The sequence below is a fragment of the Rhinopithecus roxellana genome, chromosome 10, assembly GCF_007565055.1.
Source record: "Rhinopithecus roxellana isolate Shanxi Qingling chromosome 10, ASM756505v1, whole genome shotgun sequence".
Lineage (NCBI taxonomy): Eukaryota > Metazoa > Chordata > Mammalia > Primates > Cercopithecidae > Rhinopithecus > Rhinopithecus roxellana.
The window spans coordinates 6,556,091-6,577,594 of NC_044558.1; the positions used below are offsets into that span (position 1 = coordinate 6,556,091).

General features: G+C 53.5%; 1 protein-coding gene across 7 annotated transcripts in view; it reads right to left on the minus strand.

Annotated features, from left to right (window-relative positions):
- Window positions 1–629: 629 nt before the first annotated feature.
- CACNA1C (calcium voltage-gated channel subunit alpha1 C) overlaps window positions 630–21,504 on the minus strand; it is a 647,971-nt gene continuing 627,096 nt past the window's right edge. For 5 of the 7 annotated variants that reach the window (XM_030939233.1, XM_030939229.1, XM_030939232.1 and 2 more), the window contains 9 exons: window positions 18,884–18,985; window positions 16,284–16,411; window positions 15,643–15,777; window positions 13,693–14,045; window positions 10,546–10,674; window positions 7,386–7,492; window positions 6,944–7,047; window positions 4,108–4,440; window positions 630–1,912 (listed from right to left, as the gene is read on the minus strand). In XM_030939233.1, the coding sequence (XP_030795093.1) occupies window positions 1,613–1,912; window positions 4,108–4,440; window positions 6,944–7,047; window positions 7,386–7,492; window positions 10,546–10,674; window positions 13,693–14,045; window positions 15,643–15,777; window positions 16,284–16,411; window positions 18,884–18,985 (1,691 nt within the window). In that variant the 3' untranslated portion in view covers window positions 630–1,612. Of the gene's footprint in view, window positions 1,913–4,107; window positions 4,441–6,943; window positions 7,048–7,385; window positions 7,493–10,545; window positions 10,675–13,692; window positions 14,046–15,642; window positions 15,778–16,283; window positions 16,412–18,883; window positions 19,043–21,504 lie in introns of all 7 variants that reach the window. The other 2 variants (XM_030939228.1, XM_030939227.1) reach the window with 1 other exon arrangement.

The following is a 21,504-nucleotide window of genomic DNA, read 5'->3' on the forward strand; positions in this document are numbered from 1 at the left end:
ACTGAAACTGACCTGAATTCAAGTATAACGGTTTCTTCAACAGAAACATTCTCAATGCAATAGAACATTACACGGAATATATTGAAGCAAAATGCCTTCTTGTGTTTTTCCCTTAAATTTGTCTTTTTTTTAAAATACAGTTTTAATGCCAACACAACTCACAATTGTATTTTTAAATGAATATTATTGCATTGTTTTTGCATATCTTGTGGGACAGAAAATGCAAAGAGTTACTGATTCCCATTTCAGAAGCAGAGACAGTGGTTTGTTTTTGCTTTCAAATGGCCCCAGATTCAGATCTTCCCACAGCTAAACCAGAAAGGGGGGACTGCGTAGTCACTGGTGTGCACGGGCACATGGTGTGGGTGCATATACATACGCAGGACATATGCACACAGACAACCCCACCACACACACACGCGTCGCACACACTCGGACACTCACGCATGCTCCTCTCTCCCAAACCCACCTGTACACCCAGCATTAAAAGGAACCCAACTCTATCACCCACATGTGCAAGACCACATCAAGTGCATTGCAATTACCTTTCCATTAGAAAACCGAACCAAACCAGAACAAAAATAGGTTACTACCTAAGGAAATGATAACAAATTATTGGGCATACACAATGGTTGGTAATACTCTCCTGCAGCGGCTTCTATTGAACCTCCGTGGAAAAAGGAAACCACAACCGTTTAAATAATACAAGAAAACCAAACCCGATGTACATTGGCAAAAGTGAAAACAGAAAGGTGAGGGGGCTACAGGACTTTGTAAACACTCTTCTTCCTCCCCTCCCCCTGGGAAAAACAAAATAAAAAATTAAAAAAAACCCAAAACCAAAAAGAAACTGCAACATGCTGTCAAGAAAAGTGTCAAACCACAAAACAAAAGAGCGCTCAGCGGAAGCTCAGCACCACCTGGTTGCGCGGAGCCGACGGCCCCTTCCCGGCGGCGCAGCTCCTCCCTCGCGCTGCCTGCGGGCCGGCGGCTGGCCGGGAGCTCGGCGTGGCCCGTGCCGGTCGGGGGATCCCGTCGCAGGTGGGCAGGGGCGGGTCGGGGTGAGCGGCACCATGGCCGGCCCCACGCCCATCCCCAAAGCTCCGCGCCCCTGACGGCCTCCTCCTCCCTCTCCGGGCCGGGCTGGGGTCCTCCTGGAAGTCCTGCCCCGCTCCCCTCTCCAAATCCGCAGGACCCTGGCTCTAGGGAGACAGCGAGGCTCGTACAGAATATGTGCAAATGGTTTCTACAAGCAGAGTCGAAAGACACCCGTTTGCTGTAGGGTCCTTTTGGTGAGGGCGCGCGGGAAGCCGGGGTGCTCTCCCCGCAGAGGCGCGGCCGGGCCCGGGGACCTGCGGGCTGGGAGAGGGCAGGCAACTTCCTCGCGCCCCGGGACCCTCGCCGCCGCCTCTCCCCGCCTCTGCAGACGCAGCCGGGCGCCTTCCTCCCGGAGGGCGGCTCGCGCACCCAGGCTCCGCGTCTTGTCCCAACAGAAATGAATGAAGACGCTGTTCCGGTTAACTCCAGGTCACGAGAACAGTGAGGCACTTCTGAAACGAACCCATTAGGAACATTGAAACAAATAAAAAAAGCCCGCATCTGGCAGCGCCCACTACAGGCTGCTGACGTAGATCCTGCTGTCCTGGAGCTCCTCCTCGCTCAGGCGCCCCCGCGCGCGCGCACAGCCCGCGTCCTCTTCGCCCCCGGCTCGGTCCTGCCCCGCGTCCCTGCAGTTCACAAACGGTAAGAGGGCGCCATTGGGGCTCTGTGGGGCGCCCCCGCTGAGGATGTTGTCGGCCGCGCTCTCCATCTCCTCTATGGTCATGTCGCAGGCGTCCGCCAGCTCCTGGGTGGTGACCTCGATGAACTTGGGATCTTGAGCGAACTGCCCCAGTCCTTCAGAAATCAAGACCTGAAGGAGCGGGGTGGGAGCCATGAAGAACCAAAGGAACATTATTCCTGGAGCCCAGCTCTTCTGTTGCGGGCTAGAGCCAGGGGTGTCTGGTGGGTCACTCGGGGAAGTGTGCCTGTGCACGTGGACCTGTGTGTGTTGGGAGGGGCACCCACAGGGAACAAGTAGAGATGGAGTATCTGCCAAAAGAATTAATTAGGGATGTGCAGGCCAGAGAAGTTTCGGCTGGGGTGGTCAAACACTGTCATCAAATATATAAAGACTTGCTAATGGCCCAGCACCGTGGCTCACACCTGTCACCCAGCACTTTGGGAAGCCCAGGCAGCAGGACTGCTTGAGCCCAGGAGTTCGAGACCAGGCCCAGGCAACACGGGGAAACTTCGTCTCTACAAAAAATTTTATAACAATTAGCTGAGCGTGGTAATGCACACCTGTGATCTTAGCAAGGCCAGAGGCTGAGGTGGGAGGATCATTTGACCCCAGCAGCCCCAGGCTGCAGTGAGCTGTGACGGCACCACCTCACTCCAGCCTGGGTGACAGAGTGACAAGCTGCAGGGAGCTGTGACTGCACCACTCCACTCCAGCCTGGGTGACACAGCGAGACCCTGTCTCAAAAACAACCAAAACAAAACCCACAGTAGGCTTGACTCTCAGAGGGACCAGGGAGGCTGCCCTGCTGCTACGTCAGCAGATCCCAGCCTGCCTCTCTCCCTTCTGACACCCACCGGACCTTTCTACTATTCTTTCAGAGAAACCGTTCTCCCTGGTGAAACTGCTGAGACAGGCCCACTGCCCATTGCCTGCCACCGCCTTTCTAGGGGTGAGGTATATGTGCAAACACGGTGCATGCCCCTGCCTTGCTTCTGCTGGGAAGGGCCGGCCGGTGACCCTCAAGCTTCTCTGTCCTCCCCACCGGCTGCGTAGTGCCTGGCTATGGGAAAATCGGCTTCTGAGCCAGGGGGTGGGGGGAAGCTGAGTGCAGCCTGGCACTCACTCCTCCCAGACATCTGTTTGTCTTGCTCCTTGCCCACGCCACTTATTCTCTCCTCACCCTGCTTAGTTTTTCTTTGGTACTCCTGACTTTCCTGATGTGTTATGTATGTGTGTGTTCATCATCTGTCTCTCCTCACCATGATGTGAGCTCATGAGAGCAGAAGCTCTGTTCCTCAGCTGTGTCCGTCTACCTAGAACAGCGCCTGCACATGGTAGGCCCTCAGGGGAGGTCTGTGAAATGAATGCAGGATGACCAAGGCCACAGGAATATCAGACTTTGAGAGGTAAACCTTGGAAGCCACCTGGTTTAACTCCCTACCTCCTGCACGACGGCCTGATGTCCAGGTGAGCACAGTCTCTGCTTGGCTATGTCTGATGATGGGGGGTTCACTACTTTTCAGGCAAGCCCCTCTCATTTTGGAAGAGCTGTTGGGAAGGTCTTCCTCGTGTGAGCTGAAATCTGCCTGCTGGTGGGCTGAGCCAATTGCTCCGACCTGCCACCCTTTCCCCATTCCACCCGTTTCAAGGTGTAAGAGGTGTGTTGCACCCTCCATAGTCACCTCCTCTCTAGGGTTTCTTCCCTAACTCCCTGAACCGGTTCTTCTAGGACATGGTTTCTAGGAACCTCGCCATCCTGGTCATCCTCTTTTGGATTTGTTCCAATGTGTCAAAGGTCCCTAATAATGTGGTACCAGGATGGCACTAGACGCTCTGGCCAGGCAGAGCGTCGTGGGACTGAAAGCTCTCTTGTTCGAGACTAGTGGCTCTCAACCTGGCGGTACATTCAAATCACTGAAGAGCTTTAACAATCATCAGTTAATTTGTCGTGGGTTTCCAAATCGCCCCAGGTGATGCTCACGGGCAGTCAGGCCTGAGCACCTCGGATCTTGCCTGTCTGTGTATAAAGGCAGCCAGGCTCACATTTGCATGTTGAGCAGCTGCAGCACAGATGCCTCTGGCTGGGATAAGTTGCCCAGTCGTTTCTGTTGCCCTCTGCAGTGGGCCTCGCCTCAAGAGAGCCCACAGCATCTTGTGCGGTCATGGCTTTCCGCATCCCAGCCCTCGTGCAGCCCTGAGAGGGAGGGTCTGTCCGGCTCAGATACTGACTGCAATGGATTTGGCAAGAGCCAGGTGCTGCCTCCTCAGCCAAGTCCCCTTGTTGCCCGTGGCCTCTCCCCCCTGCCCGTCTGTGAGTCACCTACCGCTTCCACCAGGCTGCTGGCACTGCCGTGGAACTGCCTCCCTGGGGCCCCAGCCTGGCTGGGCACCATGAGGGAGACGGGCCGGGCTCTCCGGGTGGCGCTGCTGTCCCCGCCACCGGGGGTGGTCTCAGCCCAGGAGCCGCAGTGGATGGACGGGAAGCTGCTGTTGAGTTTCTCACTGGACTCGGCGCCCTCCAGCCGCAGGGTGGGGATGGGCTGTGGCGGCCAGCCTCGGCTGCCAGGTGTGGCCGGCGGGGTGGCAAAAGGCCTGGGGAATGAGGCAGGGGAATGGCTTCTCTGGAGGAGGGGGCTCAGGCCTGCCACTGCCAATGCCTGTGGACACACAAGGGGTGTGAGTTAATAGGAGTGGGCGACCCCAAGCAAGGCAGGCCCCTGCTTCTGAGCAAACACTGCTTTGCAGCTGCTGCGTCCAGCTAGCTCCACCTGCCTGGCGTTCACACGCCATTGTTTTCCCCTCTCGGTCCTTTCTCAACCTGACATGACTTTCAACCATCTCAAAATACATCTTAGGATCATCTGGGTCTGAAGTGATCTCTTTCTCCTATAACTTCTGAAAGCCGGGATTGGGTGGAGTTGTGGTCACCTGCTTTTAGCCCTGGCCTGGTCACCTGCCAGCTGTACATTCTCTTGCTCTTGGTTTTGTCCTCAATAGAATGGAGAGCAGGGTGAGGCCTGCATGTCGGTAAAGCCGGAGAACGAATGCTGTCTATCCGTCCCCGCTGTGGGGCGGGTGTGAGGTTCAAATGCAATGAGGTCTGTGAAGCACTGTGCACCTCACAAAGAGTTGGGAAAACCAGTATTTGTGGTTTTAGTTCTTACAGTTAATGGGGCCATTCATAATGCCCTGCCAGTCTCCAGCTCACGTTGTCTTTGAACCGTTGTTAAATCTGGTGCTGTATTGTGGTTAAAAGATTCACAGCCGGGAGCAGTGGCTCATGCCTGTAATCTCAGGACTTTGGGAGGCCAAGGTGGGCAGATCATCTGAGGTCGGGAGTTCGAGACCAGCCTGACCAACATGGAGTAACCCTATCTCTACTAAAAATACAAAATTAGCCAGGCATGGTGGCACGTGCCTATAATCCCAGCTACTCGGGAGGCTGAGGCAGGAGAATGGCTTGAACCCGGGAGGTGGAGGTTGCAGTGAGCCGAGATCTTGCCATTGCATGCCAGCCTGGGAAACAAGAGTGAAACTCTGTCTCAAAAAAAAAACCAGCCGGGCGCGGTGGCTCAAGCCTGTAATCCCAGCACTTTGGGAGGCCGAGACGGGCGGATCACGAGGTCAGGAGATCGAGACCATCCTGGCTAACACGGTGAAACCCCGTCTCTACTAAAAAAAAAAAATACAAAAAAACTAGCCGGGCGAGGTGGCAGGCGTCTGTAGTCCCAGCTACTCGGGAGGCTGAGGCAGGAGAATGGCGTAAACCTGGGAGGCGGAGCTTGCAGTGAGCTGAGATCCGGCCACTGCACTCCAGCCCGGGCGACAGAGCGAGACTCCGTCTCAAAAAAAAAAAAAAAAAAAAAAAACCAACCAAACAAAAAAAACCAGATTCACATGGTGCACCCTCTGTCCCTGAATGTTCCTGAGCATCCTGAGGGTCGGGACCAGGCCTGCCTGGCTGTTGCCATGACGACCTGCCCAGGCAGAGGCTCTGCAGAGTGAGCTGCTCTGACGGGATGTGCTCCCGGGAGACAGTGACATTGTGGTGGGGAAAGCCCACCTCTAGGGTCACAGAGTACAGGAGGAGAAAGAGATGAAGAAGAGAGTTTCGTGCCTGCCAGTACGACAAGAACAGATAAGTGAAATCGACTTCTAGAAATCTTTTAAGATAGCACACACAGTGTCCCCACATCCTTCCACCTCCTGCCCCAGCCCATGGTGGTCCTCAGCCTGGGGCTCCTGGGTCCCTGGGAATCTGAGAAAAGTGTAAGGCCATATTCATTATTTCAGAAAGCCCTGTGGAAGTCAGCGCCACACAGGCTAAGAAAACCTGTTTATTTCTTGGAGCTGAAGTATTATCAACTCAGCCAGGCCACACTGGCCATCTCATGCTGATTATGAGTTTTGATTGGCAGTCGAATATCTCTGGGTACAAAGCATAAGTCCATTTAAAACATAGGTCCATGCTATAAGAGAGTATATCTTTAAAAAGGTCAGAATGTTGGGAAACCCAGGTTTAGACCTGTTTGCCTGGAGTTCATAGACTGGCCTTATATGACACTGAAGCTCAAAGATACTACGGTATGTTTGATCCTGGCATCTTGGATTTCACTGTCTCAGCTGTAGTCAGCCACACCAAGAGACATTTCCTTTATGGAATCTCCCTGGACCTGCTTTCTGTGGATGTCATTCCCTACCCTTGACCATGTTGCTGGTGGGTTCTTTAATCACTTCTCTATGTCATTGGATGGATTTTTGTCCGGCACAATTTCCAGGTATGTTCAAACCCTAGGTACAAGTACATCTTCCTGAGTGCCCTGCAGCATAGGCCAGTGTCAGGGGAGTCAGTGGCATCTGTGGCAGCCTAAGAAGAAAGCTCAGGTGGAACCCGCAGCTCTGGGTCCTCAGGATCACACAAAGAGCTCCTGAGACCAGTACTTCCTAGGCGCCCCCTGTGATGCTGCAGACCTTGCTGCGGCTCTCACCTGCACAGGAGGAGTGCGAAGCCTTACAGGGATGGCTCTTAGGGCAGGGGCAGGACGTGCCAGCCATCTGAGACAGGCAAGACCCACTGAGGTCTTCAGGATTTGTCCATCACCCCCGGGACTGTCTGGCCTGCTAGCAGGAGACAGTGGCCTGTCCAAAAGTGTGAGCTACCTGATGATGAACCAGATGCAAGGGCAGGACTGTCTTCTGAGAGATGTCTCCCCCTCGGTCCTTCTGTCGCTTCAGACATTCCAGGTGGAAGGAGGCCCTTCGACCTGCAAAGCCAGCCAGAGAGCCAGGATCAGGGCAGGAAAACAGGACGCTGGCCTGTGACGGTTCACACTCTGGTGGGGTGCCAGGAGCAGTAACTATGGCCCGAGACACCCCTCCTCTCCCCTCCCCTCGTCTGAGACGTGTTCTGAAGCATCTGTCCAGGGCTCATCCCTGCACACCCTGCCTTTGGATTGTTGTCTCCTTGCTTTGGAAATCCCCCCACTGTGTGGGGCTGGTTTGAGGCAGGCCACAATGGTTTCTCAGTCATCCCTGAGTACCTGACCGGCATCCTCTTGGGAGTTACCACCAGCCACATCTGGAGAGCGAGGGGTGCATTTACCTAGTGAGGCGGAGCGGAGGAAACCCCTCTTTGGGGATTGCCGGATGTCCCTCTTGTCCTCCTCTGGGAGCGTCAGTTGCCGATTTTCGTCATCCTGGTAGGACAGCCTGGAACAGAAAGCTCTTGGGGCTTGTTCCTGGAGGCTGAGAAGTGGCCACCCACAGGGACAGCTGCACCCCTGGAAAGCACTTTGATCCTTAGTGAAGGGACGCCCACTTTGTGCTTACAGACAGGTTTGGTGAATTGCCACCCCAAGAAGTTCTGGCCTGCCCCTGGCGTCTTCCAGGCCTGCTCAGTGGGAGTTGTCAGCTCCTCACCCGCAGCCTGTCTCATGAGCCTGCAGTTCTGACTTGGGGCAGTGAAGGCACTCTGGGGTCAAAGGTGTTGAGAAAGCGGAAAGAATCCTAGGCCCATGAAGTTCTTTTGGGGAATGGCCTTGGCTCCCGTGTTTGCATGAGCTGATGCTGTTTTCCCCAGTGACTCTTAACTTTAGCCCAAACTTATCCCTACCCCCCAATTTCTCCCTGCCCTGCCACCCCCTCTTCAGCAAGAGCACATAAGCAGCTGCCTCCAACCACTCGACAGTCACTCAGTAGGTGAACAGCAGGGCTGTGAGGGACCTCAGGCGGCATCTAGTCTATGGCTTCCAGGCCTTTGATGGAGACTCAATGAGAAGTAGATTTGACACCTTCCCATCATGCACAGACACGGCTGATGGGATGAAACCTCATGCCTTTGGTTACCCTCGGTGCATGCATTGCACCCTGGGGAGTCCTAGTCCACTTTACTCTGTTCTATTTTTATTGAAATCTTGATTCACAATCCCTGCTGGGTCAGCCTGGAGTCCAGGAAGCACCATTGCATTCCAACCTCATTCCCAAATGAGATCACTGACTCGCTGGTCCCTGGTGCCACCTCACACCTCTGACGGTCACTCCACACCTGCTTGTGGCAAAGCACAGAGACTTGGATAATTTATAGACGTGCAGGAATGCTGGTTGAGTGTAGACTGCGGTATTTATGCCTTCTAGCCTTGCTCTTATTCTCAGCTAGGTAAGGCCTGCCTATTATATTTTGTTCTTACACAAATCACCCCCACTCTTGCAGTCCCAGCTTCCGTTTCACCTTGTGCATGGTACCAGTTAAGGTCACCCTGCCCTCAACTTTCTCTGAACGCCTGTACCCCTGGGGGTTGTACCACTCTGGGGTAGTGAGCAACTCTCCATGTTATCTTCCTCTCCTGAGACCCTCTTAGATTCCTAGTTTGTGGAATTTCCTTGAGGATGGAGACTGGGTTCTTAATGACCTAGCAGAGTGCCTCGTGCACCAAGCACTCTAGAATAACCAAAAAAGGTTAAAATACATGCTCTTCCTGATTTCTAGGGTAGGCGGTCAGGCATTCGTGTGTATTCTCTAAAAATCAACTTAGAGAATATTATCTCATAAGGAACTTCAGATATCTCTCCTGGTTTTACATTGTCTGTGTTTTGCTGAGTCAGAAAAGTAGAAGGCCTGTCACGCCCACCGTCCCACTTTGCTGATGGGGACACGAAGGCACAGAGTGGTTCAGGGATTTGTCAAGAGTCGCTGGTTGGGACTCTTTCCAGGCTTTTCCTTACTCACTGGATTCTTCTTTCTATGCTGGGGAAAAGGAGGTGCTTCTGCTACTCTTCCCATCCAGTTCCTGAGCAGAAAGCACTGGACCCCAGGAAGCCGCATGCTGTGCTGGCCTGGCTGCCGCTCTCCCTACACCCCCACAGTTGGGGGCCTGGTGCCCCCTCCCACCACCTCCAGCCACACCTTTCCTGTCTTCAAAAGCCTGCAAGGCTAGTCCTTCCTCACTCTAAAGTCCTCTCAGGAACTGAACGGACTGACATGCTGGGACGGGTCGGTGAGTGCTTCGTTCCTGCCCCGGGTCCCCGTGGGGTTCCTCCCTGTCTGCATTAGCAGCTCCGGGGTTCCCCAGTGGGGCTGAGAGTGGACACGCCCTGCATGGTGCCTGGCCACGCTTAACTGTGCTGCTCTTCCAGAGTGGGACAGTGGCTCCCAGCAGGCAGCACAGCCTCCCAGCCTGCCAGGTTCTTGACATGCCTGCCCTCCAGCTCAGAAAATAATAGAGAAGTAGGAGCTTCTCTCTAAACCCCTGGAAAAGTGTCCATCCCAGGAGCAGGCACACCTGCCGCTGGCCTGCCCATCCCTCCAGAGGGCCCATTTTCAAGTGGCTGCATGCAAGCCCATGGGACACAGGCATTTCCCCCTGGGGAAAACCCCATGCCTCAGTTTCCCTTTCTACAAAATTGAAACGACATATGCCCTGCCTGCCTCAGAGGCCTGTTGTGAGTCACAAATAAAGTAACAGATGAGATGGGGCTTTGAGGGTGAAAAGAGCCAGAAAAGCTTCTGAAACAATGTGTCTCAAACTTCTGTGGATGTCACCCACAGTCCTAAGACGTTTTGCAAGGCGACCCCCAGATACACGTCTGTGGGCCATTAAGCCAGAGTTTCACAGCACGTGCTTATCTTTGTGTCATTTGGCGTATTCTGATAGTTTCTATTGTGCTGTGCTGCGCCTGCTTTTAAGGGCTAGTCATTAGTGACCAAATGAATGTCACAGACTTCTAAAGAATCTAGATCTGCAGCTAAAATCCTCCAAGAATTCCAGCAAGGAGAAGAAATCTCAGGCCTGGCTTTGCCACCAGTGCCCTCTTCTGGGCAGCTTTATTATAAGCCCTGTCTTGAAACACTTGTGTGATTGTCAATAGATGTATGTATGTGTGCACTGAGTCTCACCAGAAAATGTCTTTATGACCGTGTCATACTGCCTAAAATGTTTATAAAACAATATTCAGAAATTTTCCTGGTGAGGAAAGACCAAGCTAAAAAGGGCATCGTGTGTGTGTGTGTGTGTGTGTATGTGTGTATGTGTGTGTATATGTGTATGTGTGTGTGTGTGCGTGTGTGTGCGTGCGCGCGCGCGTGTGTGTGTGTGTGATGGGGGCTCCCATTTCACTGAGGAGATGAGAGAGATGGTGCAGATGTGTTTTCTATGATCTCTCCTCCTGCAATCAGCCCCAGAGAAGGGATCTCAGGGACCTTCCCCTGCCTCCCCAGATTTGTTCCCACACTTGGGTCAGCCTCGGCAGAGGGCAGCAGAGCTCACATCTCTGTGGAGAGCAGGCTGGGCTCACTGCAGGCCTCTGTGTCATGGTTCATCTTCACTTCATAGGTCTCATCCTGAGACGTCTCCTCTGGACCCACCATGGCTGCCTGGCTCTCCCCGGAGTGGCACCTACAATATCCAAGATGAAGAAAAACATCAGGAACTGCTAACCCTCCTCCCCTTCCTTCAGCAAGTAAAGCAGCACACACACACGCACACACATGCATGCATACACACGTGCACAAACAAACACAGGTGAACAGGCATACAGTTGCTGGTGCTTTGTTCTCCTGTGATTGCTGATGGATCCGTGGAAGTGTTAAGATTAGAGTGAGGGTCCCGTTTGGGAGAAGGATGTCTGCTGTGGATCCAGGGAGATCTGAGTCCTGACCCCAATTCACTTACCCTCTGGTCCGAGTCACTTGGTCTACCTCATGCCTCAGTTTCCCTTTCTATGAAATTGGAATGACATATGCCCTGCCTGACTTAGAGGCTGCCTCCCACTCATCCCCAGCTATGACACCTGGGTCTTGGGCATCTGGCATAGCTGGGAAGTCCCTGGCACCCTATTTTGATGGTGCCCTTGACTCTGACACTGGCACCCTGGGGTAAAGACACAGAGAGGGAGCCTCACCTAGAGGGGTTTGCTCTCCTGAGCAGAGGGCAGTGAGCCTGAGTCCCTGCTGAGCCTGAATCCCTCCTGAGCTCCAGACCCTCACACACCAGGGCGTGCCTTTCCCTGCTGGGACAGGGTCTTCTGCTCACAGGGTCATGTCTTCTTCAGCTCTGGACCAAAGCCTCTTTTCCTGTCTGAGCTCAGCTCAGTGCCTCCCTCTGTCTTGTTTTCTATAGACCTTGCATGCTGGGCCCACTTTATCCTCAGACCCCCCTGGGAGCATCAGGGAAAGATCCTGGTCCATCCTCTCCAAGCCAAGTGCTAGATCAGTGCCCTGGCCCTGAGCATCTCAGGCAGGGTAGAAGCAATTCTCTCTCGAGGAAGAGGAGGACTGCAGACTGCCACCTGCCCTGCAGTGGAAGGAAAGGTGAGAGGTGGGAGCTCTGGGAGGATTGGGAGGCTCGAGGAAGAGGAGGGCTGCAGACTGCCACCTGCCCTGCAGTGGAAGGAAAGGTGAGAGGTGGGAGCTCCGGGAGGATTGGGAGGCTCGAGGAAGAGGAGGACTGCAGACTGCCACCTGCCCTGCAGTGGAAGGAAAGGTGAGAGGTGGGAGCTCCGGGAGGATTGGGAGGCTTGAGGAAGAGGAGGACTGCAGACTGCCACCCGCCCTTCAGTGGAAGGAAAGGTGAGAGGTGGGAGCTCTGGGAGGACTGGGAGGGGAGTGAGGTGGCGTGGGCTTTGGTGAGGCACAGTGGGAGGAGCTGGAGACACAAAGCAGCAGCAGGCAGGCAACAGCACTTTTGGGGGCCACCGGGCACAGGACATGCTGGCCCATCCTCAGCACAAGCAATGCTAGGGCCTGAGCTGCCCTTAGCCTTGAGCTGTGACACAGGGATGAGGGAGCTGGGACGTGGGCTATGCTCCTCTTCTTAACCAAGCTGAGGCTTGATGCCCTGTGTGCCCTGAGTGTTGTTTGTACCATCTGCAGTGGGCAGAGGGAACCGACATTTCATGAGCACTGACTGTGTGCTGGGCACTGTGCCGGGTGCTCTGCATGTATTTTGCTATGTGGAGAGATGCATCTGTGGGGACAAGGAAATCCCCTGGGGTCTCCTGCCCCAGGTCCTCTAAACATCCCTCTCCCCTTATGTCACAGAGAACAAAGCTTCCATGAAAATGCCCTTAGAGGGTGGGATTTAATTCACCCTGAGATGCTAAAGACGGACATGGAGCCCTCCTTAAGCAGAGGGGAGAAGGGGGTGTGGGGACCCAGGACTTGAGTCCTCAAAGGCTGTGGAAGGGGCGTAAGGTTGCAGAGAAGGATGAGGCCCCCACGACAGGTGCAGGCGCCCAAGACTAGATGCCTAGATTAGATCCTCTCCTATGCAAAGCCAGCCCTTCAGGCCAGCACCTAAAATCCAGTGCCGAGCACACTGCCCTGTGCACAGAAGGCAGCAGTGCAGGCCTCATCAGTTGAAGGACGCCCCCAGTGCTGCTTCTGGGTGGCAAAACCAGCCAACCTTGCAGAAAGGAAAGCAGACAGGGAGATGGTCTTTTAAACTGGTCTGTCATCTGACACAATTAAATGCCTGTGTCCCATGGGCTTGCATGCAGCCACTTGAAAATGGGCCCTCTGGAGGGATGGGCAGGCCAGCGGCAGGTGTGCCTGCTCCTGGGATGGACACTTTTCCAGGGGTTTAGAGAGAAGCTTCTACTTCTCTATTATTTTCTGAGCTGGAGGGCAGGCATGTCAAGAACCTGGCATGCTGGGGGGCTGTGCTGCCTGCTGGGAGCCACTGTCCCACTCTGGAAGAGCAGCACAGTTAAGCGTGGCCAGGCACCATGCAGGGTGTGTCCGCTCTCAGCCCCACTGGGGAACCCCGGAGCTGCTAATGCAGACAGGGAGGAACCCCACGGGGGCCCAGGGCGGGTGGGAAGTCCCACCATCCAGCATGTCATAGCAGTGCATCCTAGAGCACAGGGGATCAGAGGACAAGGAGAAAAGAGTGAGTCAGGGTAAGAGGTGCAGTCAAGACCTCCAGGAATGATCCTATGCTGGACAGAATGGGCCAGTGCTACAGACGGCGCCTCCCACAGCGGGGTGCCCTCCCACAGCCCGGGAGGCTGGCAAAAGGGCTCCAGGGAAGCAATGGAAACGCCATTCCCATCTCAGCTGGGAGAAAGGCCAGGTTTGAGCAGAGACTTGGTAAAGGGCAGACAGGATGGTTTCTGTTGTGCAGCCAGAACACATACATCTGAGGATCACACTGGGCCACTCAGGAAGCATGGGAGAGGAGAGGGAGAACCAGTGCCGCAGGACACTGCTGACTTGCCCTGAGCCTGCCATGTCTGATCAAGGGCAGGACTTGGGAGACAGCATAGTGCCTCCTGCTCTTGCTGGGGTCTGGGGCAGCGACCTCCTGGAAGCTTGAGGGGCAAGTGGCCGGCCGAGGCCTCCGTCTCCACTGTCTCCTGAGGGTTGCAACATGTGGGCCCTGTGTACCGCCTGAGGTGGCCAGCCTCCCACTTACCTGTTGGAGCTTAGCTTCCACGCCACCTCCTGCACCCGGATGGCAGGGGACAAGGGGGGCCCATGGCCCTCCACAGTGCTGACTGTGCTGGGGTAGCCGGCGGGGCGAGGGGGGCGACCCAGCGCGGTGTTGTTGGCGTTGTTGATGTTGGCGTTGGAGCCGGTGGACGAGTAGCTGCTGGGGGTGAAGGTGGAGTCCACCAGCTTCTCATGGGACGGCGACTCAGTGTCGCCCTGGCTGCTGCCCGCCTTGTTGATGTGCAGCGGGCGCTGAGTGGTGAAGGTCTGGGGGAAGGCGCTCCGGCCGTCGCTTTGGTAGTAGCTGACGTGGTTGCCGAACAGGCCACCGGCCCTCTGTAGGCAAGAAGGAGGGGCGGGTGGAGGAGAAGCCCCTCAGCACCCACTCCTCCCAGAGAACAGACTCCACAGCCAGGTCAGGGAAGTACAGGGCCTGGGAGGCCAGGCTGCCTTCTTTCGGGGAGGCACAGCCCTGCTGGGAGCCAGGAGCACCTGAGGACCTTCTTCACGCCTGGCAGCTCCAGAGAGGGAGGGACTGGGAGTCTCAAGGCTCCAGGCTCCCCTCTGTGGCAGCTGGGAGAACCCACCCACCCGTGGGGATGGATTGAGCAAGGGGCTGTCGCTGGTACAAGCTGCCCTGGAGGTTTCCAGCGAAGCCCCTGGGCTGGGGTGAGTTTCCAGGGCACATCCAGGATGGTGGTCCCTAAGAGCAGCCAGCACACCGTGAGGGCGGGAGCTGGGAGAGCAACCAGAAAATTCTAACCAGATTAAAAAAATGGAAATCCAATGTGGTCACAGAGCTAAAAGCTGTGTTGGCCAAATGGTTTTGAATATGAAGAATTTCCTGCATGATGGTCTTTTTTCCCCTCGGGGACTCAGAGAGATTTAAAACCTGGAGCCAGTGTTTTTCCCCAGTATTCTTTTCCTTGTCCGGGGAAGTGGGCAAGTAGCTATTTGCAAGGTTGGTCCAACCCTTGACATCAGAACATCCCTGGGCCTTGGTGACTGAGCCTTTGGTTTCTGGGCTCTTGTCGGGTTGTGTCACCACCATGCCATGTCTCTGAGGCCACTCAGTGATGAATGTCTCCCAGTGATGAGAATAAGGATGAGGAAGAGACGGAGCAGGGGCAGGATGGGCTCAGCTTGCCCCCTGTGTGTTCCACAGCCTGGGAACTGGGCTTGGGGCCGGGAGAGAGAGGTGTGAGCAGGGACCTGCACAATTATGGCTGGCAGCTTCTCCCTTGCTATAGAAGGATTTGTAACCAAACACCAGCGGGGTGAGGCAGGCAACACAAGTGAGTGATAAATGCCCCTCATTCCAGTACAGCCTTTTTAATTTTCACTATTGCAACTGCTGGGCAGCTTTAGTCTCCAGGAAAGGAGAAGGAAAGGGGAGGACTGGAGGGGTCTTTGAGACCTGGAGAACAGACGCTATGCTCCATCTCAAAGGGCAACCGCCACTAGGCTCCAGCCCTCTGCTGCCCTGTGGGAACGCAAGCTCAAAATTGCCAGGTCTCCTGACTTTTCCAAGGAATGCCAGAAATCTTGATTTTGACCTGAATGTGCCAGATTTTCAAATATTAACAAACAAAACAAGCCTGTAGATTAGATGTGCCCCAGGGGTGACCACTTTGCAACTTCTAACGTAGAAGTTTGTCCTAGGAAACATTTTCCTTAGGGAGGCGGCTCCTTCCCACTCCTCTGAGAGCCAGTGACATGGGGAGCCACGATTTCCAGGGAGCCCTGCCTTGGGATGGAGTCAGGCTTGGAAAAGGCAAAGGGGTGAGGAGACAGCTAATCAGGAAGAGCCTGGAATGGGCCCTCTCCTCTGGTGCAGCTCTTTCCCCTGGACGTTCCCCGCAAAACCCCAGCCCACCCTTTTGCTCCAAACTGAACTTTACAGAGGCCGAGAGTGCGCCATGGCACCACCCACCCTGAAGATGTCATCTTCAGAAGCAGCGGACACAGCCTCCTTCATGGCCTTGTCCAGCTCCTCCTCAGCGGTGAGATCTCCAGAGATGGCCCGTCGGATCTCAGGCCCGATGTCATGCAGTGTGCGCAAGCCAGCCTGGAACCCAAGCGGAGGATGGTGAGGACCGTGCTCCCTTTCCTCCAAGCTCGCCAGCCAGCCATAGCCTCGGGCCAAGACTTGTCCCTCCAGGGCCCTGGCATCCTCCACCCAGCCAGTCGACCCTCCGGAAGGTTTGTCTGTGTGTGAACTGGGGGCTGGGCTGCCATGGAAGAATCCACTCGCCCACCCAGGAGGGATGAAGGCTCATTAGGAGGGGGCACTAGGGGTCAGGGGCTGTCATGGGAGCCTCAGTGAAGTGTTTGAGAGATCTGGGGGCTACGACAGCAGGCAGGACCATGGAGGGCAGTCGGTGGGTGGCAGGTGGGGAAGGGCACATCGCCCCCTTCTCACAGCCATCTTTGGAAAGGTCTGGAGTTCTCTGAAAGGTTCCCTCTGCAGGGACCTGGCCTCCAGCCTGCTGGGAAGGGACTGGGACCCTGACTGGAGGTCAGAGGCAGTGACCAGGACGTTCCTGGAGTGTGGGCCCGCCCCCAGGCCCTCACCTGCAGAGACAGCGCGTTCCTCTGGGAGGGTTTGCCCACAAGGCCCTGCTCTTTGCGCTTCTTGAACTTCCGGAAGTACTCCTGGATCAGGAACGTGGCGTAGAACTTGCCAACGGTGACCTCATCATCTGAGGCGTATGGAGAGGGGAGAGGGGGTAAGAGGGAATTCAGTTGAACTTCATTCATTTTTTTTTTCAGCATCCAAAATTTTTAAAAACTTTTTAGGTTTAATTTTTTGGAGAGGTAGTACATTCTCATGGCTTAAAAAGAGAAAAAAAAAAAAAAAAATAGAGAAAAAAAAAATACCTAAAAAGGCTTATGGTGAAAAGTCTCTCCCGCCACAGCCCTTATCTGCCCAGTCACCACCTCCTGTAGATAATCTAGTTTCTCGAGTATTTTCTCGGAGATTCTTTGTGCAAATTAGTTATGTAAATCATCAAACACATTCTTAGCCCCCCCCCCTTTTTTTTTATGGAAAAGCTAGCCTATTATCAAAATTATTTCCCGCTTTTTTTTTTTAACTTTACTGATATTTGCTGACTCTTATTTGATTCCAGAGCTTCAAATGTCCCTCCTCAATTGGACCCTCTTCCAAGTGCAAGTCCAAATCAGTTCAGCTTAGCTTGGAGGGAGCGGCTGCTGGAAGGAGGGCTTTCTTCCCGTGGAAGTTTGGATTTTTCTTTCAAACCAGATTGGGTTTTTGTGCCAGGTGGGTTGGCTGCATCCCTGCTGGGCTGGATACCCAAGATTACATGTGACATCATCAGTCCCTGTCCTGGGAGTGAACCTGATGGTGGAGAAGCCATAAGTTCCTACAGGAAACATTTCATGCCTGGTAAGGAGCCCCTTGGCTCCACCTCCTGGTTCTCTGTGAAGAGATGCAACGGGCACAAGAGACAGATCTAGGGGCTGGTGAGGGTCCTCCTCCTACCTGTCCCTCCCAAACAGCCAAGTCCATAGCAGTGATGACCCCTCCCTTCTCTGGCAAGCACCCCCTTTCCATGTGGGAGGGAAAAACCCAGGGTCCCCTCTCCCGCATAGTCAGGAAGGAAGAACTGCATGGTGGGACAAGCCTGGAGTCCTAGGTCCCCTGGGGCCTGGGTTTGAATCCTGAATCTGCTCTGGACTCTCCAGGTAACCTTGGGTCAGCAACTTAGCTTCTAAGAACTTTAGTTCCCTGAGCAAACTTCACAGAAATGTTGTCAGGATTCAACAAAATGATGTATGTAAAACATCACATGGCACTGGCGAGATTTTCACTTAGCCCAAGTCTGGTTTTCCCTCTGGCAAGTGGTTCTCAACACAAGTGGTGTCGCCTCTTAAGGAGGGCACAGTAAATGTGTGGGATGGTTTTTAGTTGTCAGGGTACTGTGGGGGTGCCACCGGCATTAAGCAGCTCCAGACCTGTCCCTTGAAGTGCAGGCAAGTTCTGCAATCACAGCTTTGCACTCTGCAGGGCTTTCAAGTTTATGCCACACATCCATGATTCTGCTTAGGATTCTCTGAGCTCAGAACATAATTCCATTTTGCAAATGAACACAGGACATTGTTTTGCATGGTTTTAACATACCTAAAAGTTTCCAGGAATACAACTGCTGTGTAAATTGACGAAAACTATACCTTGGAGTGTTTAAACTTGGCTGAGAGAGGTTTGTGTTTTGGAAAACTGGATTCCTGATGGCGATGCTTTTTGCGGTGTCTGGGTCACTCACCGTAAGTGTCATGTCATGGTTATTCTGCATACGTGTAAGTATGTGTGTGTGTTTATGTGTGTGGGGCTATTTATACACAGTTATTTAATATACTGATTTACCCCTTATTTCAAAATGACAGATACAAAGTGTTGACAGTATTCAGTATTGTCTTACTTCCTGTGAACCCAATTGTCTTACTTCCTGTGTTGTAAGTATGTACATGAGAAGATCTCATCAGTTAAAAGTACCTTCCGGTATAGTTATGCCTGAGTATTTACATATTGGAAATATCTGCTTTTAATAGGTTTTATGTTAGAGTGAAGGCATTATATTAATATTTTGGAAATTATATGTACAGGAAAGTTATATTATCTATAATTTGCTTTCAGGATCATAGTAAAGGCAATATAAACTCTTTGCTATAAAAAGGGATTTGGGGCTTGATAGGGTCAAGAAACACTGCTCTTGGAAGAACAAAAAGAATTTCATCCAAGAGGGGAGGAATCTCAGGGGATTCTCCTTTCAGGGCCTTAGAGCAATCCTACAGCAATCAGGTTTATGGGAAACCTACACTTTGTGGAGTTTCCTTGGAAGTTCTGCCAAACCCCTAAGCATCAGGGACTCGCCTGTTACCCTATGTAAAAAGCAGGGTTGCACCAGATTTCCAGCCTGACATTCTGTTTCTGAGTTTGTGCAGGGCATTGCACCTGCGTCCCTTCTAACCAACAGGGCCTCTGAGTCCCGCAGGAAGGGTCTGAAGGCAGAACTCCAGCAAGCCTAGGGGACTCAAGAAGCAAGTCTCAGGGGATGCATCCACATTCTAAGGGTGCCACCGCTGGAGGAGAGGCAGGCCGAGGAAGGCACGGCCAGGTCGTGGCCGAGGTGCGGGGTCCATGGAGCACTCACCGCCTGCAGGGGGCACCACCTGGTCCAGCAGCTTCATGCTGGTCCGCTTCCAGATCTTCTTGATGATGGCCCGCAGCTCCTCATTGGCCTGTTCGAGGTTCCCTGCAGGGCGGAAATGATCCTCAGCCCCTTGGTGGGCCTCTGATGGGCTGGGTCCCTCTGCGTAAGGTAGGAAGCCACAGATGGTGGCGTCTTCCCCACGCAACCTGACACATCAGTTTCTCGCTGGCTTCACTTCTCCCCAGTCTTCCCGTTTTCTACCTCTTTCCTCTTCCCCTTCCTCTCTCTACCTTCCTTCCTTCCCCCTTCCCTCTCGTGCCCTGTCCAATGCCATTCCTCTCCCCTTCCCCCTGCCTGTGGCTCAGGCCAGCCAGGGGGCCCCTCCGCCCCTACTCAGTGCTCTTCCTTGTGGACTGAGCCCAGCGCCCGGGCAGGAATAATGGCGGCCATGTGCTCACCAGCTGGAACACGTATGGCCCCGCCACGGGCAGTAGGGGGTCCCCATGGGTGGCATTTCTCATGGAACTCGTTGGGCAGCCACAGGGAACATGGATGATTGGAGGGTACATCTGTCAATGAGGGCTCTGTCCTGAGTTCCCCTACTTAGATGCCTGCCCTGTGCAGCCTCTGGGGTCCCAGCCTTATAGTGGGGAAAAGGAAAGCCGAGCCTCCTTACAGCTGTAAGGGCAGATGTGGGGGGCAGGATTCTAAGATGCTCCTCACCAGGGTATGCGTGCTGCCAAACCCCTGGGCCCCTAACCATCATAGATTTTACTCCTGAGATTAGGTTATATGGCACACGGCACCTATGACCTAAGACAGGGAGGTTAGGCCGACCTGACCTAGTCACGAGCCCTTTAAAAGCAGAGTTCTCTCCAGCTGGCCTGGAAGAAAGCAAACACTCATGTGGGCTGAACTTAAGAGAGGCTGCTTCTAGGAGCTGAGGGGGTCCCCAGCTGTCAACCAGCAGGAAAGTGGGGACCTCAGACCTACAATTGCAATGGATGAATTCCATCAACAATGTGATCTCCCCCAGAAGAGACCATGGCCTGATCAATATCCTGGATGTGCCTTATGAGAGCCCAGCTTCACCACTGCTGGACTTCTGACCTGCAAAACCATGAGCTAATAACAGGGTATGTTGTTGTTGTTGTTGTTTTTAAGACAGAATTTCGCTCTTGTTGCCCAGGCTGGAGTGCAGTGGCACAATCTCGGCTCACTGTAACCTCCGACTCCTGGGTTCAAGCAATTCTGCCTCAGCCTCCTGAGTAGCTGGGATTACAGGCATGCACCACCATGCCCGGCTAATTTTGTATTTTTAGTAGAGATGGGGTTTCTCCATGTTAGTCAGGCTGTTCTCAAACTCCCAACCTCAGGTGATCCGCCCGCCTCAGCCTCCCAAAGTGCTGGGATTACAGGCGTGAGCCACCGTGCCTGGCCAACAGGGTATCTTTTTAAGCTGAAAAGCTTGTAATGATTTGCTTTGCAGAATAGGAAATCAACATGGGATGTTTACTGCTCTTGCATAGGACTGGCAGTTCAGTATCGTGGTGGAGGGCTCTTGTGTCAGACTGCCTGGGTTCAAATCCACCTCTGGGGCCACAGGGCAGAGCATGCAGAGGTGGCAGTAGAGGGACTGACGGAATCCCAAGCTCCCTGAATGCCAGATCCAAACAGGACCTGAAGGCAGGGCACGACTCCCAGGCCCTCCAGCTATGCAGGCGATCAATCCCCTTCACAGGAGAGGTAGCTGGAGGTTTCTGACACACGCAGTACAAGATCCTAACACACATGGTATTCAAATATGCTTCGCTTCGGTACTGGGCTGAATGGTGTCCTCCCAAAATTCATGTCTGCCTAGAACCTCAGAAAGTGGCCTTCGTTGGAAACAGGATTTTCACCAATGTAATTAGTTAAGATGAGGTCATTCTGGATGAGTCCAATGTGGCTGGTGTCCTTGTAAGAAGAGGAGAGGAACCAAGACCCTGGAGGCTATGTGAAGATGGAGGCGCAGATGGCGTGATGCTGCTGTGAGCTAGCGCACACCGGGCATCGTCCACAGCCCTCAGAAGCTGGGAGAAAGGGTGGAACAGAGTCTCCCCACAGCCTCCAGAAAGAACCAAGTCTACTGACACCTTAGTTTTAGGCCTCTGGCCTCCTAAACTGAGAGAACTTTCGCTTGTTTCAAGCTGCCCAGTTTGTGATCATTTCTTACAGCAGACCTAAGAAATTAACATAGCTTCCAAAAGGACCTTTCATTTTTTTTTTATCAGCCTTAATTTATTCTCATGACGGTCTATGTAATTGTGGAAGTTCGCCGACAATTGTTTCATGTCATCTGAGTATTTTTCAATATCTTCCTTCTATGGTCCAAGAGAAAAGCTTGTTTGGCTTGGTACTGGACTTGGGATGAGAGCTCTGATTCTCTGAGGTAGGTGTTAATTTCTCCCCAATTCCTTCCAGGCTGAGAAGTCTGAAGGGTGAGGACTGATGCCAGCCTTATCTTCACAAATGTAGGTGCCTTCTCCCATTTCTTTCTAGTTGTTTCTAAGACTTGACTTTGTCTTCCTTTCTTAAGATTTTAACAAGTTTGTGGAGGGCCTGTGTCTGATGAAGGCTCA